This window comes from Myotis davidii, unplaced genomic scaffold (assembly GCF_000327345.1).
Source record: "Myotis davidii unplaced genomic scaffold, ASM32734v1 scaffold580, whole genome shotgun sequence".
Lineage (NCBI taxonomy): Eukaryota > Metazoa > Chordata > Mammalia > Chiroptera > Vespertilionidae > Myotis > Myotis davidii.
The window spans coordinates 1,524,296-1,540,342 of NW_006293313.1; the positions used below are offsets into that span (position 1 = coordinate 1,524,296).

At 35.9% G+C, this 16,047-nt stretch overlaps 1 protein-coding gene across 7 annotated transcripts in view; it reads left to right on the forward strand.

Annotated features, from left to right (window-relative positions):
• The first annotated feature begins 6 nt into the window (after window positions 1-6).
• Window positions 7-16,047, forward strand: part of SUCO (SUN domain containing ossification factor) — a 53,420-nt gene continuing 37,379 nt past the window's right edge. For all 7 annotated transcript variants that reach the window (XR_435829.2, XM_006767006.2, XM_006767001.2 and 4 more), the window contains exons 1-4: window positions 7-164; window positions 10,860-10,974; window positions 12,749-12,859; window positions 14,921-15,072. Coding sequence is in view for 6 of the 7 variants with exons in the window: in XM_006767006.2 (XP_006767069.1) it covers window positions 103-164; window positions 10,860-10,974; window positions 12,749-12,859; window positions 14,921-15,072 (440 nt within the window). In the remaining variant the exon portion in view is untranslated. The remainder of the gene's footprint in view (window positions 165-10,859; window positions 10,975-12,748; window positions 12,860-14,920; window positions 15,073-16,047) is intronic.

Below are 16,047 nucleotides of genomic sequence, written 5' to 3' on the forward strand. Positions count from 1 at the left end.
CGCGCTCCCATCCTCGCGCTCCGGCTCCTCCATCTTGGCCTCGGCAGTGGCGGCTGCAGGGAGGATGTGCCGCCTTCTGGCCGGGGGAAGAAGGAGGAGAAGATGAAGAAGTACCGGCGGGCCTTGGCCCTGGTCTCTTGCCTCTCTCTGTGTTCCCTGGTCTGGTGAGTCGCCTCGACCGCGCGGGATTTTCCCGGGGGGCGGGGGAGGAGGGGCGCAGCCCAGGTCACACCCCCACATCATCTCGAGTTTCAGGGTGCGGGTCTCCGAGGTCCCTGGGAAGCAACCCGCCGATTGCTTAGCGACCCTCCTGCCGACGGAGATTTGCTGGGTGTGTTTTGGAATTTACAGACAGTGGGGGAGGAGGGTGCCTGGGGCGAGGGGGCCCCCTGCGTGCCTTTGGGCTCGGTGCCCCTGCCCCTGGGGGGCGGCGTGGGGATGGGTGCTGGTTAGTCGCTGAGTTCACCACCCGTCTCTGGCTGTCCCAGAGCCGTCGGGACATCGAGCGTGTCGGCGGGGACACGCTCCCGACGTGCGATTTTTAAAAAACACGCGAGGGGCTCCGAGGGGGATTGGAATGGGCACGCTGCGGTTCCGGCCCCTTCTCGCAGCCTTTGGGCTCCAGTGCGGCTGGGGCTGCTGCTCTTGGAAACTTTGGGGGGCGCCATGGAAGCACTTTCTCATTAAGGGGGAGGTGGTGGGAAGTCACGGGCGTAGAGGAGAGCGCGCCTTAGGGGTGGGGGCATGTCCCTTAGTCCTGGGGGGACGGGCCCTGTATTTTTGAGGGCGGGAAGACTGCCTTGTCTCTAAGGTTTGTGGAGTGTGTCAATTCCCGGCGCGTTTGGGTTTTTCTTTTTACCTTTTGAAGAGGAGAGAGCTTGCCGGTCAAAGGATGGCTATCATGGTACTTGGGAGTTTCTTGAGAGGTGTGTGACACATGCTGACTTAAAAGGTGCTTCTTCATTCAAAGTGGTTTGCTGTTAGTGAAAATTCAGATACACTAAGTTTCTGGTGTAGCTTATGTCTGCAAAAAGACCAAGAGCACTTTTATTTTTAGGGCTGGCTTCATAAATTCCAGACACTGAAGTTGTTGAGTTCTTCCTCACCTAAGATGGTACATAAATGAGAGGGGAAGAAAACACTTGCCTGGCTGAGGAATTTTGATAGGAAGGTTGGTAGGTGGTTTAGAGCAAAAGACGTTTTGCCTCTTGTCTTTCATTCCATAGCCTCTTAATAAGGCCAATGTCTTCTCCCCCTACCCCACCTTTTAGTACTACGTTGGGTACCAAGAAGTGCATGTGAGTCCACTTACTCCGTTTTAAATTTAAGTTTGTAAATGAGATACCAAAACCTTGCATTCATATCCACCTCCTTCTGGGGGCTGCTTGGTTGTTTGTAGATGACATCTTTTCTGTCCTCTTTCTCCTTGATCTTACCCATCTTTAGACCATGCTATTTTTCATTAGCACTTTCAGAAACGGCTCATAGGGACAAACAGGTTACACTTTCCATTCAAATCTAAAATGCACCTTTATCTGTGAATTTCTTTAAAAATTTGAAGTATATTGGATGCATAACATTGTTTAAACTTAAGTTGTACAGCATGTAGATTTGATATTTATATATTGCAATATGATTGCCATTGTAGTGATAGCATCTCTGTCATGTCACATGATCATCTTTTTTGTGTGTGTTGTTGGAATAAAATGTTTGATGATTGTCATACGGAATTGCTGTCTGTATTCACTGTACTGTGTTTTAGATCTCCAGGAATTACTTATGTCCTAGTTGCAAGTTTGTGCCCTTAAACATGATTTAAAAAAAATTTAATTGGATGGTAGAGATGAAAACAATTTATAATTTATTATAATGTGGTTCTTAAAATCATTGGTGGATTTAAATTAACCACGCTTCTATTAGTTTGTATAATTTCTGGCTATCTTTTACTTAAGCTAACCTCAGTATGATTTCTCAACTTTATTTATTAGCAATAATGAGGATATTATGACCTGCTTGGGGGAGGGGGGGACGAATCAGCTAGTCTAGTACTGAAAATAGAAGTAAAGTTTGTTGATTCCCACTGTGAAAAATTGATGTTGAGGGTTTAAGAATGAAAAGTTTATGGAACTTGAGCTTAAGAAACATTTGGGTTAGTATGACTTGAGATTTGTTTGGACTGCCAAATTTAGAGACATTTTAATGATTCTTTACTGAAGCCATTAAAAGACATTAAAATAGGATATTTAGACTTGGAATTTTTTTGAAAAGATGATGATGAGATTGGGGAAGAGGATCGGTGCATGGCGGTGATTGGCAAAGGGTGTGTTATAATGGTCTCAATTATCCATGAATGAGTGAGATCATGTGGTATTTTTCCTTCATTGACTGGCTTATTTCACTTAGCATAATGCTCTCCAGTTCCATCCATGCCGTTGCAAATGGTAAGAGTTCCTTCCTTTTTAGAGCAGCATAGTATTCCCACTGTGATTCCCACTGTGAAAAATTGATGTTGAGGGTTTAAGAATGAAAAGTTTATGGAACTTGAGCTTAAGAAACATTTGGGTTAGTATGATTTGAGATTTGTTTGGACTGCCAAATTTAGAGACATTTTAATAATTCTTTACTGAAGCCATTAAAAGACATTAAAATAGGATATTTAGACTTGGAATTTTTTTGAAAAGATGATGATGAGATTGGGGAAGAGGATCGGTGCATGGCGGTGATTGGCAAAGGGTGTGCTGTATCTTTTGAAACCCTTCTTCCTTGGGAAATTAAAATATTGAAATTACAGCACTGACCCAGCTAGAGGTCTAACTTTTGCTTTAGTTATTTCCCAACATCTCCATTTCCCCTTCATCCACATAGGTACCTAAAGCCATTGCAGAATTAGACAAAAGGTTTGTAGAAGAGTTGTAGTAGCCAATTTTGTCATCTTTGTCATTCATAAATTATTCCATTATAGTTTTTTATTACTACCCATTTCCCACAAGTCTCTCAGTACTTAATAGAATTTCTGTTCATTTTTTAAAATTTCCAGGCAGTAATGTTAAAAAACCAAACCATAATTTTCACTGTACTTTCCCACCTCTGTGTTTCATATAGGTGTCTTTCCCGAAATGCCTTTTTTTTTTTTTTTTTTTTTGGAGGGGGGCTGTGGAGAGGGCCTTACTTTACCACACTGCCCTAATTGAATGCTGACTCTATGTTTTTGTACTAGGGGTTACATTTGTACTTATTAGTATGTTTAAGAAGCAATCCTCATTCCCAGTTCAGTTCTTTCTTTTACCGTGAAGTCACTGATTACGAGGCTCTCCCTTTTTTAAGCTCTTATCAAAGGCTGTTTCAGCACATAGCCAGAGGAAGAGCTCAGTAGATCACTGCGCTGAGATCAGGGCAGTAGGTTCTCTGCCCTAGATGTGCCCACTGTTATATGAGAAACATAAACATAAACAGTTCATTTCAGTTCCCAGTTGTAGTAAGTGCTCAGCTAGAGAGATGCCAAAGGGCTGTGGGAATTTAGAGGAGGGCCACAAACCCAGCTCTTGGAAATCGGGAGAGTCTCCCTAGTTTCTAACTAACTAGTTCCTGCCCCAGAAAAAGAATGATAAGAATTTCGTCAGGTTTTGGATGGTGGGGAGTGAAAGCAGAGGCAGGACATTGTTGGGAGAGGGAACAGCATGAGCCAGAGCTTGGAAACATGGTATGTGTTCTAGGAACACAGGCAATTCTGTATCCCTGAAGCATAAAGTGGGAGGCAGGGAGTGGCAGGAATTATGGAAGATGAAGACTTGGGTAGTAGAAGAATTTTAGAGATTTTTAAAAGCATGCAGGGAAGCTTGAATTTTGTCATGTAGAGTCTATAAAAGGTCTTCAGCAGGGGAATGATATCCTGAGGCATTTTAGTATGAGGTTTTTGGAGTGGTATGAAGGCTTGAATTGCAGAGGTAACAAGGTAGGATTTGGGGAGCTCTGTTAGGGGTTGCTCTGGGTAAGAGATGAGGGCGTGAACTAAAGCAGTCATAACGGAGGAAGAAATGGATTACGTACATTTGAGGTAAAATAATCGAGATGGTAAAAAAGGAGTAGCATGGATTTTTTCAGGTTTCTAACTTGAGGACTGGGTGGATAGCAGTACCACCTGGTGAGAGAGAGCTAGGATGTAGGAAGAGGATGTTTGGAAAAGGAATAGACTATTCAAGTTTGGATTTAATTTTGTTTTACTTTACATGTCTTGGTCAATGAAGGAAGGAGAGATTCAGCTTTTAAATATGCTTAATTTATTCTCAGCATTAATATAGGGTATCATTGGAGGGTTTTAAGGAACAGACTTGTTAGGAGAAGATGCTAAGAGCTAAAGATACACATCTTGTCAGCCATCAGCCCAAAACCATAAAAATAGCTGAAATTTCCCAAGATATACTTATAGAAAGATTAAAGGGAGACTGAGAAAAGAACGCTGGCGCTGGCGGCACCAGAATTTAATGGTGAGCAGAAGCAGCGTATCAAAGGAGACCGAGAATCAGAGAGATGGGCAGAAGTGTGTCATTTGACAAACCAAGGAGAGGGTTTCAAGTGGCAGTGGTCTAAGATGCCACATGCAGCAGAGAAATAAAAAATGGTAAATTGTGCCACAGCCATACCAATTTGATAAGTGAGAGAAGATAGAAAGGCCAACAGTTGATAACAGCACAGATTTGAGGGCATATTCTATGCCAGGCTAAGAATAGCACGTGCATTATTTCATTTTTCTCCTAATAACACCATTTTACAGTATTGGTATTGAGGCACACCTGTTTTATCATTTTTCTAAGAACATACAACTTATAAACAAGGGACCTGAGATTACACTTGAGTAGCTTGACTTTGAAGTCCATACTCCAGGCAGTATACTGCAAAGTGTCATGCTTATTAACACTTGTTGCTATCTACATCATGCGGTAAATGCTGCTCCTCCTTTGTGATAGTTTATGTTACACTAACTAGCTTGACTAATGTCATCACTTCCTGAGAGAATGGATCCATGTTATTTCCTCACCTTTCTTTTTGTTCACCCGCTGACTCAAGAATATTAAGTATGAAATGCAGTAATACTGAAAGATCATTGGCTGTGGAAAGTGATCTAGGTTTGCAGTCACAAGTTGAGTGACTTTGGGCAAGTTAACTTCTGAGCTTTAGTTTCTTTATTTGTAAAAATTGAGTTAATACTTGTATATAAAAGTCTTGACAGATTAAAAAACTTTTTTCTTCTGGAGACATCAGATGCTTATGATTGGGCTGGCCATCCTCAGTTTATGCCATTTTTCGCACAGGTCCTCATCTCTGTTCTCCTTTATATCATTACTCTTTTATCTTACTAATCCTGGTGATAGGAGTGATAGTTTCACTACTGTTTACCCCCATTTTAGGCACTTACCCTGGAATATATTCAATGCATTTTCCAATCAACCTTCATGTATTTATTTAGATGTGTGTTTCCTTCCAACGTAATATTTTGTTTATGGGTTTTAGAATTTACATAGATGCTAATACTATTGATCTCATTCTTTTTTCCTACTTTTCCCACTAAACACTTTTTTTTTAAACTTGATTTAGTTAGTAGAATCATCATTAAAATGAATTCTAGCAGGTGCCTTCAGGAAGGCCTCATGTCATTGATACACTCCATGAGTATTTATTGAGCACTGTGTGTAGGTTGTTTCTAAAGAGAGACTTCATGCCAAGGAATGCTGTTGGGAGTATTCTGTTCCAGTTGCCTGTCTTTTGCTATCCCAGTTCTGTAGTCTAATTAGAGTGGTTTTGTAACAAATTTAATCATCTGGCAAGGTGAACTAGTTATAGTTACCTTTAGGCTTTCTGGTTAATATGGTTATTCTTGAGTCACTTTTTTTCCATATTGTATTTAAAACAATAGGACCCTTCAGGTATTTTGATAGGACTTATATTTTAGTGATGAATTACTTTGGAGAGAATTGCTGTCTTTACATTGCTGTCACCAGCATTCCATCTGTTTTAATACTAAGTCTTCATTTATTTATCTCTTCATTTTATGATTGTTACCAAAGTTATAAATGGTAGTATTACTTAGGTTAATTTCTAAATTATTTTATACTTTTATTATTACTAATAGTATATCTCCCAAGTTGTTATTACTGGGGAGAAAAATATTGACTTTTTTGTTATATTTTAAAATTGAAATAATTTACACATAATGAAATTTACATATATTAACTATACATAGTTGGGTCAGTTTTGACAAATGGATGCATCTGTGTAGCCCACACCCCATCAAGATATAGAACATTTCCATTCCCCCAGAATGTTCTTTCATGTCCCTTTCTAGCAAATCCCCCAAAACATAAAGAGTGATTTGATTTCTATTACCATGGATTAGTTTGGCTAATTCTGGAATTTCATCTAAATGGAATTACACAGTATTTGTTTTTATATCTGGGTTCTTTCATGCAGGGTAAAGTTTCCAAGACTTATCCTTGTTGTTTCATTCATCAATAATTTGCAAGTAGTAGTACATTGTGTGAATATACTGCAGTGTGTTTATTCTCCTGTTATTGGACATGTCAGCTGCTTTGAATTTTTGTCTATTAGGAGTAAAAACTACTGTGGATCTTTTTGTACAAGGCTTTTTATGGACTGTTTTTATTTCTCATTCCACTTAACAGTGGAATTGCATGTGCTGAAACAGATGGATATTGTATGCTTCTTCTGGATGTCTTACCTGGAGAAAGACACAGATCACTAATGAAAGATTCTGGCTAGGAATACATAACCTGAATCTGGTCATGAGGAAACATCAGATAAACCTCAAATATGGATTATATTATCCTATATAATAAAAGACTAATATGCAAATTAACCAAACGGCAGAACATCCGTTCGCTATGACGTGCACTGACCACAGGGAGCAGGCCTAAGCAATCAGTCGGACGTCCCCCAAGGGCTCCTGGACTTCAAGAGGGTCCAGGCCAGGCTGAGGGACCCCCCCCCAGGGCACAAATTTCATGCACTGGGCCTCTAATTTAAAAATAAAAGGACTGTGTTCTTAAAAAATGTCAGTGCTACATTAAGATAAATGCCACGAACTATTCCAGATTAAAGAAGGCTGATGACAAATGCTGGACAAGACTCAATTTGTACTTGAGGTGGTGGGTGGGGATGCTATAAGGACATTATTGTGCTAAGAGACAAACTGCATACAGATGATAAAGCATTGTGTCAGTGTAACATTTACTGAAGTTGATAACTGTACTGTGTTTATGTAAGAGAATATCCTCATTCTGTGGAAATACATGCTCATATACTTGGAAATAAATTACATGGAGAAAGGAAGAGAGGGAGGGAGAGCAAGGGTGCATGCCATAAGCAAATGGCAAGTGGTGGAACAAATGGGTAAAATGTTAACAATAGGTTGATAATGGATAAAGAGTTTATGGATGTTCTTTGTACTATACTGGCAATTCTTTTGAAAGTATGAAATTATTTCCAAATAGCCCTAGGCAGTTTGGCTCAGTAGATAGAGCATTGGCCTGCAGACTGAAGGGTCCTGAGTTTGATTCCAGTCAAGGGCACATGCCCGGGTTGCAGGCTCGATCCCCAGTAGGGGGCATGCTGGAGGCAGCCAGTCAGTGATTCTCTATCATCATTGATGTTTCTATCTCTCTCTGTCTCCCTTCCTCTCTGAAATCAATAAAAATATACATTTTTTTAAAAAGCCCCGGTTGGGATTTCCTCCTTCTCTTCATAAGGTGTTGGTTGGTTAAGCCACTCACATTTCTTTAATTATTAGTTTATTCCAATTTTTGTATACTTTGCGCCAATTTTGCTACTTTTCTAGAAACATTTATTTTTTTCTAAGTTGTAAAATATATTGGTATATATAGTTTGTAATATTTTATAATTTAAAACAATTTGTTTTGTCTGTAGTTCTTTCATATTTTTATACCATAGTTTAATTTACATCCTCAACTCTCCTTAATTGGTTTTGCCAGAGTTTGTCTTTTTAATATTTTCTTCAAAGGACCAACTTTTGGTTTTCTTAATTTTCTTTGCCTTTTTTCTCTATTTCAGCGATTTCAGTCGTTTTTAGCCTTCCTTGTTCCTTTGGATTTACAGTGTCTTTTGTCATTTTCAGTGTTTGTCTTCAATGGCCTTTAAAAGCATAGTTTTCCTATTCTTTTATCTGTATCCCACCAATTTTGACCTGTAAGTCTTCCGCTGTAATATTTCATAATGTTCCTTATTGTTTCCTCTAAATGAAGGATTATTCTGCTGCATAATTCTTGCGCCAGGGTTAGAATGTTGTTAGCTATCTTTCTGTTTCAAATTTTGTTGCAATGTGCTCGGAGAGTATAGTTTATTAGATTTTGATCTTTGGAATTTGAGTCTCCTTTTGCAGCTTTAGTAGATGGTCATTATTTGGGAAATATTTCATATAGTGTTTGAAAAGAATGTTAATTTGAATTTGTTGTAAAGTTCTATATATTTGGTCAAGCTTGTTGCCTATATATAATACAAATCTCATGTTTCCTTAGGTTTTATTCATCTATTATTTTGTAAGGTGTAATTTAAAATAGGCAACCATAATTTTTTACTATTTTCTTTCAACCTTTATCAGTAATTTTGCATATTTTGTGATTTTGTTAGGTGCATATGTATTTATAATCATATCTTTTTACCAATAGATAATACATTTCTCTCTTAGTGACAATGTTTTTTCAATTAACTTAAATTTTGTCTACTTAATTAAACTTGATGCTTTTAAGGAATATGTTTTTATTGATTTCAGAGAGGAAAGGAGAGGGAGAAAGAGATAGAAACATCAATGATGAGAAAGAATCATTTATGGGCCTGCCTCTTGCATGCCCCCTATTGGGGATTGAGCCCACAACCCAGGCATGTGCCCTTGACCGGAATCTAACCCGTGATCCTTCAGCCTTCAGGTGATGCTCTATCCACTGAGGCAAACCAGTTAGGGCAAAATTGCTACTTTTTAATGTTTTGTCAGTATAACTTTACTTAGATTTTTAATGAGTTGAAAATTATGCCCAACAAGGCTCTGTATGTAACATAATATCTGGTACCTACTAAGGTAGCTTTAAGTGCTTATATAGTTTCTTCTATATAACTCAGAGGGAAACAATCTTAACTCGTTTGAAAGTTTGATAGACTCCAGTTTAGTTTTGCCTCCTACCTGACAATTATTGGCTTATTTGCATATCAACATATTCTTTATTGCACATTAACATGTCCTGAAATTTATTATTGCAAGATTTATTTGATAAGATTATAGAAAGTAATTGTTGAAGACAGCTAGTTCAGTATTTCTGTTAGGCAAATGTAAAATGCTATCATTCTGAGGCATTGATGTCATTAAAAAAATGGTGTTCCAGCAATCACTTTCACATTAAAGCTTGTTTTCTCTCAATGAAGTCTTCCTTGGCACTTCAAGGCTTAATTTAGTTGCTGTATTCTCAAGAAAAAATTTCCTGAGTCTTTCTCCTGTTCCCTTTAGTAAGAACTAATTGATATCCCCCTCCTATCCTAACATTTAAACCTTAATGGTTATTTTTAGAAACATAGTTGTAACGTATCCTTTAAAACATCAGAATGTCTGGCAATATTAGATTCTAGGTTGTCACTACAAGAAAACTTCAGTCACTACACATTCAAGTTGAAAACCTTCCTTCAAGAAAAAAACTATATAGAAATGTACTTTTTAAAATGAAAGCAATTAGATTTAAGAAAAGGTTGAAGTTCTTCAAATATGCTTCTTGAATCTAGGCATTTACTTTATTCAGTGTTTTCATTCCTTCTGTACTTGTAGTATTTTTAAAAATTCTAGTATTAAGACTATACCTAAAAGAGTTTGTGTGGAAATTATAGGTAAATAACAAGTTTTTCTCATTAAAGTAGATGAATACATGTGTGGTCTCTTAATATATCTTTTATCCTCATATATCTAATAATAGTGATAATGTACGTTCTTGTCTTGTTTCAGATCTAAATAAGGGTATTTTTAGGTTTCTTCACAAAATGTGATACTGGCTTTTAAGCCTGTGTATTATGCATATATATTTCCCATGTTAACTATCTACTTATTTTATTGACTTGTGGATGTGTAAGTTTATCAGATGTTTTTAAGTGCCTGTGGAGATACTCGTATTTTTCCTTGCTGTTTTTGCATGGCAAAACTAAATAAATAGATTTTATTATATTGAAATGACTTCTGAATATCTGCTTGGTCATAATATTGATATATTATTTTTTGCTGTGTTCCTAGAGACTTTCTTCTTTAATGTTTCCTTTATGATTTCATAAGCTGTATTAACCTGTGGCATTCATTTGTTTGTGCTACTTCTGTTAATTTTTGGTGTCCCTACTATGTTCCCCATATAAACCCAATATGCTTTGAAATAACATAGGTAGCTTTAGAGTTATTTGTTCTTAATTTTTTGGTAGAATTTAGAATAACATAGGCATCTGGTGCTTTCTGAAGTTAGTTAGCTCTTTGACAGCTTGCCCTATTCCTTCTGGGATAATCATCAGATACTCCTTTTGCGAAGTCTTTCCTGTTTTACCTTCATGAAATTAATAATCCCTTAATAGGAATGCTGATAACAGTATATTTTTACTAGTGCTTTAAATTTAAAAAAATCCTTGTTTTATGTACATTTGTCTTCATCATTAAATTAAGTTCTTAAGGGCATTAGATAGGAACCATCCTTGTGTTTATTGACCCAAATTCTAGCGCATAGTAGAGAATATGTTGGCTTAACACCTTTTACATCTTTTCCTTTTCTTTTCTTTTTCTTTTTTTTGTGGTGGTGATAATGGATATTTCACAGGCTTCCCAGTTGGCATGTATGTTGTAAAGAGAGTTCTTCAGCTTCAGCTTCATCATATTACCCTCAAGATGACAGTTGCGCGCTAGAAAATGAAGATGTACAATTCCAGAAAAAGGTACTTTAAAGTTGATGATGTAATCTGTGTGTCACCTTTCTAAGACTTCCTCAACATACTCAGAATAAAAGTAATTTCAATTCTGTGACATAATTTTTGGTGGTGGAGATTTGTGATTTTTCCTTGCTATAATCTGAGGAATTACTTGGGTAATTCTGAAATTAAGCTATCTCCAAGATATTTATATGTTTGTTAGAGGCCCAATGCATGAAATTCATGCAAGAGGCTTGGCCCTTGTACCCACAGCTTCGTCCTGAAGGTCATTCGTCTGTCCGCTCTCACTAGTATATTACGCTTTTATTATTATTATAGATTCTTAATGCTTTTATCTCAAATGTTGGGACATCCACAGTCCTACAGGAGGGAGAAAGATAGTACCTACTTAGGGACCTAAAAACTAGTGGCTCACTTTTAATGCACTACATAGTTACAGGATTTCTAAAGAAATCCCAGTCTCATCAATTAAAAACTATTAGAAGTGAGGTTTATAGGGGGAGTCTGCAATCAGTGTCTGTGTAGTTTGTTTTACATAATTGGGTGGGATGAAGAGAAGGAGTTCAGGAAACCTGATGGTCTCTAAATAATTTATTATTTTATTACTTTAAATGATAAAAAGTGCGTATTGACTAGATTTGTCTCCCCCCGACTCCCACCTGCAGAATTAAAGTACTTATTTTAAAATACAGAAGGAATTTATATTGACTATAAAATATTTATATTTATATCCTATTCCCCTCCTTATTCCCTTCCCAACTGTTTCTTGGGAAAATGTTCAGAACATTCCTTATATGTATAGATAACACTATTATGTAGCGAACAAATTAATATTTTTATTTTCATTAAAATCCTATAAATATTCTACAGATAGACTTCCCTTTTGCCCCTTATAATATCTCTTGGATACCTTTTCATATTTCTATAATCTGAAGAGCTACATTTTTATTTCATTATATAGATATGTTATAATTTATTAAATGTTCCTTTATTGACTTACTTGCATTGTGTCTCAGCTATGTGTGTTTATGTGTTTGTGTGTGTTGTGTGTGAACACATATAATTATGTTATTTGGGGTTTTGGCACATTAGAAGGGATTATTTAAATTTTTGAGTTATGTAGAATATATTTCTGAGATGGAGCACTTAAAATTTTGAAGACTGTTGCTGAATATTTCTCCAAAAAGAGTATAATTTTATGCTTTCTCCCACAATCTGTAAGACTTAGATCCAATCTCTTCTTTGATGAGAAATTTGAAAACTAAATGTTATAAAAAGGAACTTAAAGCATTAAGGGGGAAAACATTCTTTTTGCAAACATTTAGGTACCTGTTATATGCTATCCAGGCTTAAATAGAAATGAGTGTGAACTTTACTTTTGTGAAATTTGTATTCTAAGAGATAGATTTAAAGACAAAGGTATCTGAAATCCTAACTTGAAAATGAGTGTCAAAAGAAATGACACAAAGAACTATACATTTATTCATTTTTAAATATTTACTATGTGCCTAACACATGGGGGGGGTATGATTGAAGTGCTCATTAAGAAATCAAATGAGGTTTGTGACCTCATTTAGTGTATATATTAGGTGGAGTGCAAGAAGGGGTGTGCAGGAAGATAGATGATAAATGTGTAAACAGATAAAAGCTATTAGAGTTAAATGCCTTCAAGACAGTGTTTGGGTTGTAAAATATAGAAAGAGATGGTCTTTAATATTGCTTCTGGTCTGTTGTGTAAAACAGTTTTTATCGGTTAACCTTTTTGTTTGTTGCAATATAGGATGAACAAGAGGGACCTATCAGTGCCGAATTACCAGGAAAAGTAGGTTCAAACTTACCTGTCCCTCCAGAAGAACATAAGTTAAAAGATAACTATGTTGTGGATGTACAAGTAAGTTATATTGCTTTGACTTTTAATGATATGCCTTTTCTAACTACTTCATAAGATAGGAAATCTCTGTTTGGTTACAGTATTGGATATTGATACTTTTTCTTTTGAAGTACTATTCAACTGGCCTTAATACTATTCACCTGCTAAGACTACTACTGCTTTTGAGAAAATGCACAATTACTGATTGAATAGTAAGTGAGACCATTTTCTCTGTGGTGAAAGTTTGGGTGTAAGTGCTCCTTTCTTCTTAGGTTTTATTTTGGCTCACTGTAATATATCTTCTCCAGATTTTCAGGTGTTAGGAAATTTTTTTCTGACAACAAAAAATAAGTATTTATGTGTAGAACACAGTATTTTGATAACAAAGTTTAATCGCTTTTGTGGAATATGAATTAATAATAGGTTAAAATGTTTTCCTTTTTTCTCTCATATGTTATTTTTCATTTTGTACCCCAGATTTTATGAAAGATACTAAAAACTAGACCAGAAAGTAAGTTGACCAGAATGCTGAAGCATCTGGAAACCATTTAATACCAGACATGGCTGAAGGAACTGGGGATATTTGAGCTGGAAGAAGGACTTAGGAAAAATTATCTCACATATTAACAGAAATAAATTGCAGCTCAAAATGAGGGAAAATTCTCTTTTTTAAATTCAGGTAGAGCTATTTTATGACTTAATTGGGTTATTTAAGGAGATATAGTAAGTTTCATTTTGTTGGGTACTGGAAGACATTTGTCAAAGATTTGTGCCTGAGAGTAAGAGAAAAATGATCTCTCTAGCTCTTCTAATTATGTGACTTTCCTGAACAGTCCTACCATTGTTCATTTTCTAGAATTTTTCATCAGGCATACTCTTGCTCAAACACTTTGAGGTGCTTATTGCATATCTTATAGACCCGTGCTGTTCAATATTGTGGCCACTGGCTACATGTGACTGTTGAGCCCTGGAAATTCAGCTAGTCCAAATTGAGATTTGCAATAATTACAAAATGTACATCAGATTTAGTTTGTAAAAGAAAAGGGTGCAAAATACCTCAGATTTATTGAAATGATAATACAATATTTGTTAACAATGTAATAATAGTCCTTGTTCTTAAAGATAAAGAATTATAATTTCTATAATTATAATTTGCATAAAGTGCAAACAATTTGCATTCCATTGTGAATTTTTCATTTCAGTGTAAATAATTTGCCAAATGGTCACATTTTGTATTCTGACTATGCCTTGTATTTTCTTTCTGCTCACATACTGGCACTCCTTTTCTTCAGGGTCCTAGTTTTTCTAGTCCATAGTCTCTTTTCTCTGAACTGAGCATGCGTACCTCTCACTTGATGTTCATTTAGTAAGCATTAAATGTCTACTGCATGCTAGGTACTGGGAATATGAAGATCAAGAGAATATAAATATAGTCTTTACTCAAGGTGTTTATAGAAGAGTTGAGGAAGAAGAGAGGTATAGAGGTCTTACAGATGTGATAAAATTGTACAGGGAACATTGGAGCCTAGAAGAAGAGGAATGGCTAATTCTATTTAGGGTTGGCTGTGGGGGAGGAGGTACTGATAGGGGTTTTCAAACATGAGTAGATATTAGGTAGATTTCAGACTGTGTTTGGGAGGGTCAAATGGCTCAGAACACCCAGGACTGAAGGAGCAGCGAGATTCCTAATGGCCTCCTAATGTTACTTGTCATGCCTTGTGGTGTTTTTGATACTCATTATCTTTTTAACTGCTCACGGGCAAGAACTCTGTGTTGTATTATTTTGTATATTTACATAGGACTTGTATATTGCTAGTAGGATTATTTAATTACAGTAAGAGGGAACTATTTGTAGGTCCAAAATAGGAAATAGGACAGACAAAAGATAAGCTTCTTTGTCCTCGTTTATGTATTTTAATATGAATTATATTCCTTAGGGTGGTAATATTGGAAGAAAGGATTTTCACTCTTTTGGTGAACATTCTTTATATTGACACTTTTGAGGTATACTTTTTAAATAGTCCTGTTCAGCTAAAGAGAATTTATTAATCTCAACATTTAATATAAATTTCTTTCAAACAGAATACAGAGTCAAAAATGTTAAGTCCACCTGCTGTTGAGACACACTCTACAATTGATCTACATGAAGATTCTTCCGGTATAGTGGGCAGTGAAAACATTGAAAATATTTCCAGTTCATCTACCTCAGAGATCATTCCAATCTCAAAACTTGAGTAAGTGATTAGAAAGAGTGAAAAGCAAAGGAATATCATTAGATAGAAAAATTTCTTTATACAATCAGTCAGCTTGCTACTCACATTTGAAGTTTACGCTATATAGCAGACCTAAGTTATAATGCCTATGTTTTTATTATTTTTTAGTATAATAATCTTAGAATGATTATTTTGCTGTCTAACGCAGTGAAACTGATTAGATTCCAGCCATGAAATCTCTATATCATTTAGGTAAAGTGAGGTTCTAGTTATTTAAGAAACATAATACTTGAGTAATCTTTTCTATAATTATCAAAAATTCAAATGTCAGATTAGTCATTGCATTAAGTATCACTATGTCATTCCAATATATAGTTATGTGTTTGTGTGAATACCTACCTTTTTTCAAATTGGATAATAAATATTCAGAACACTTAGGCTTAAAGTTATCTTAATTTAGAAAACCTATTATGAAATTCTCCTAGTTCCTTGGAGCAATAGTACAAAGAACAAAATAAAATTTCCTTAATACTACTTTAAGGATTTCCTTTATCAAATGAGTTAATATATATATATATATATATAATATACTTTTTAAAAGAAAAGAAGTTATCAAGTGTCATTTCAGTATATATATATATATATATATATACATATATACACACACACACACAGTGCATAGGACAAAATCTGGCACATAGTAAGAATATATGTGCCAGGTAATATTATTATCATTACTTTTTCTTTCTTTCTTTTTTTTTTTTTCCACAAGCACCCAAAAAAAAACACCACACCTATTCTTCTTAAGAATGTAAGGGCCGGGGTGAAGTAACTGTACACAGACATGTTCCAGTTACCATTTAGGAGATATGCTTAGTATTTAAAAATTTTAAATACTAAATGCTTGTTCCAGAAAGAATTCAAGGCTAGATAGTATATATCTGAACAGTATCTTATTTTCTCATTATATTGAACATGACTCTCTAGTGAAATGTA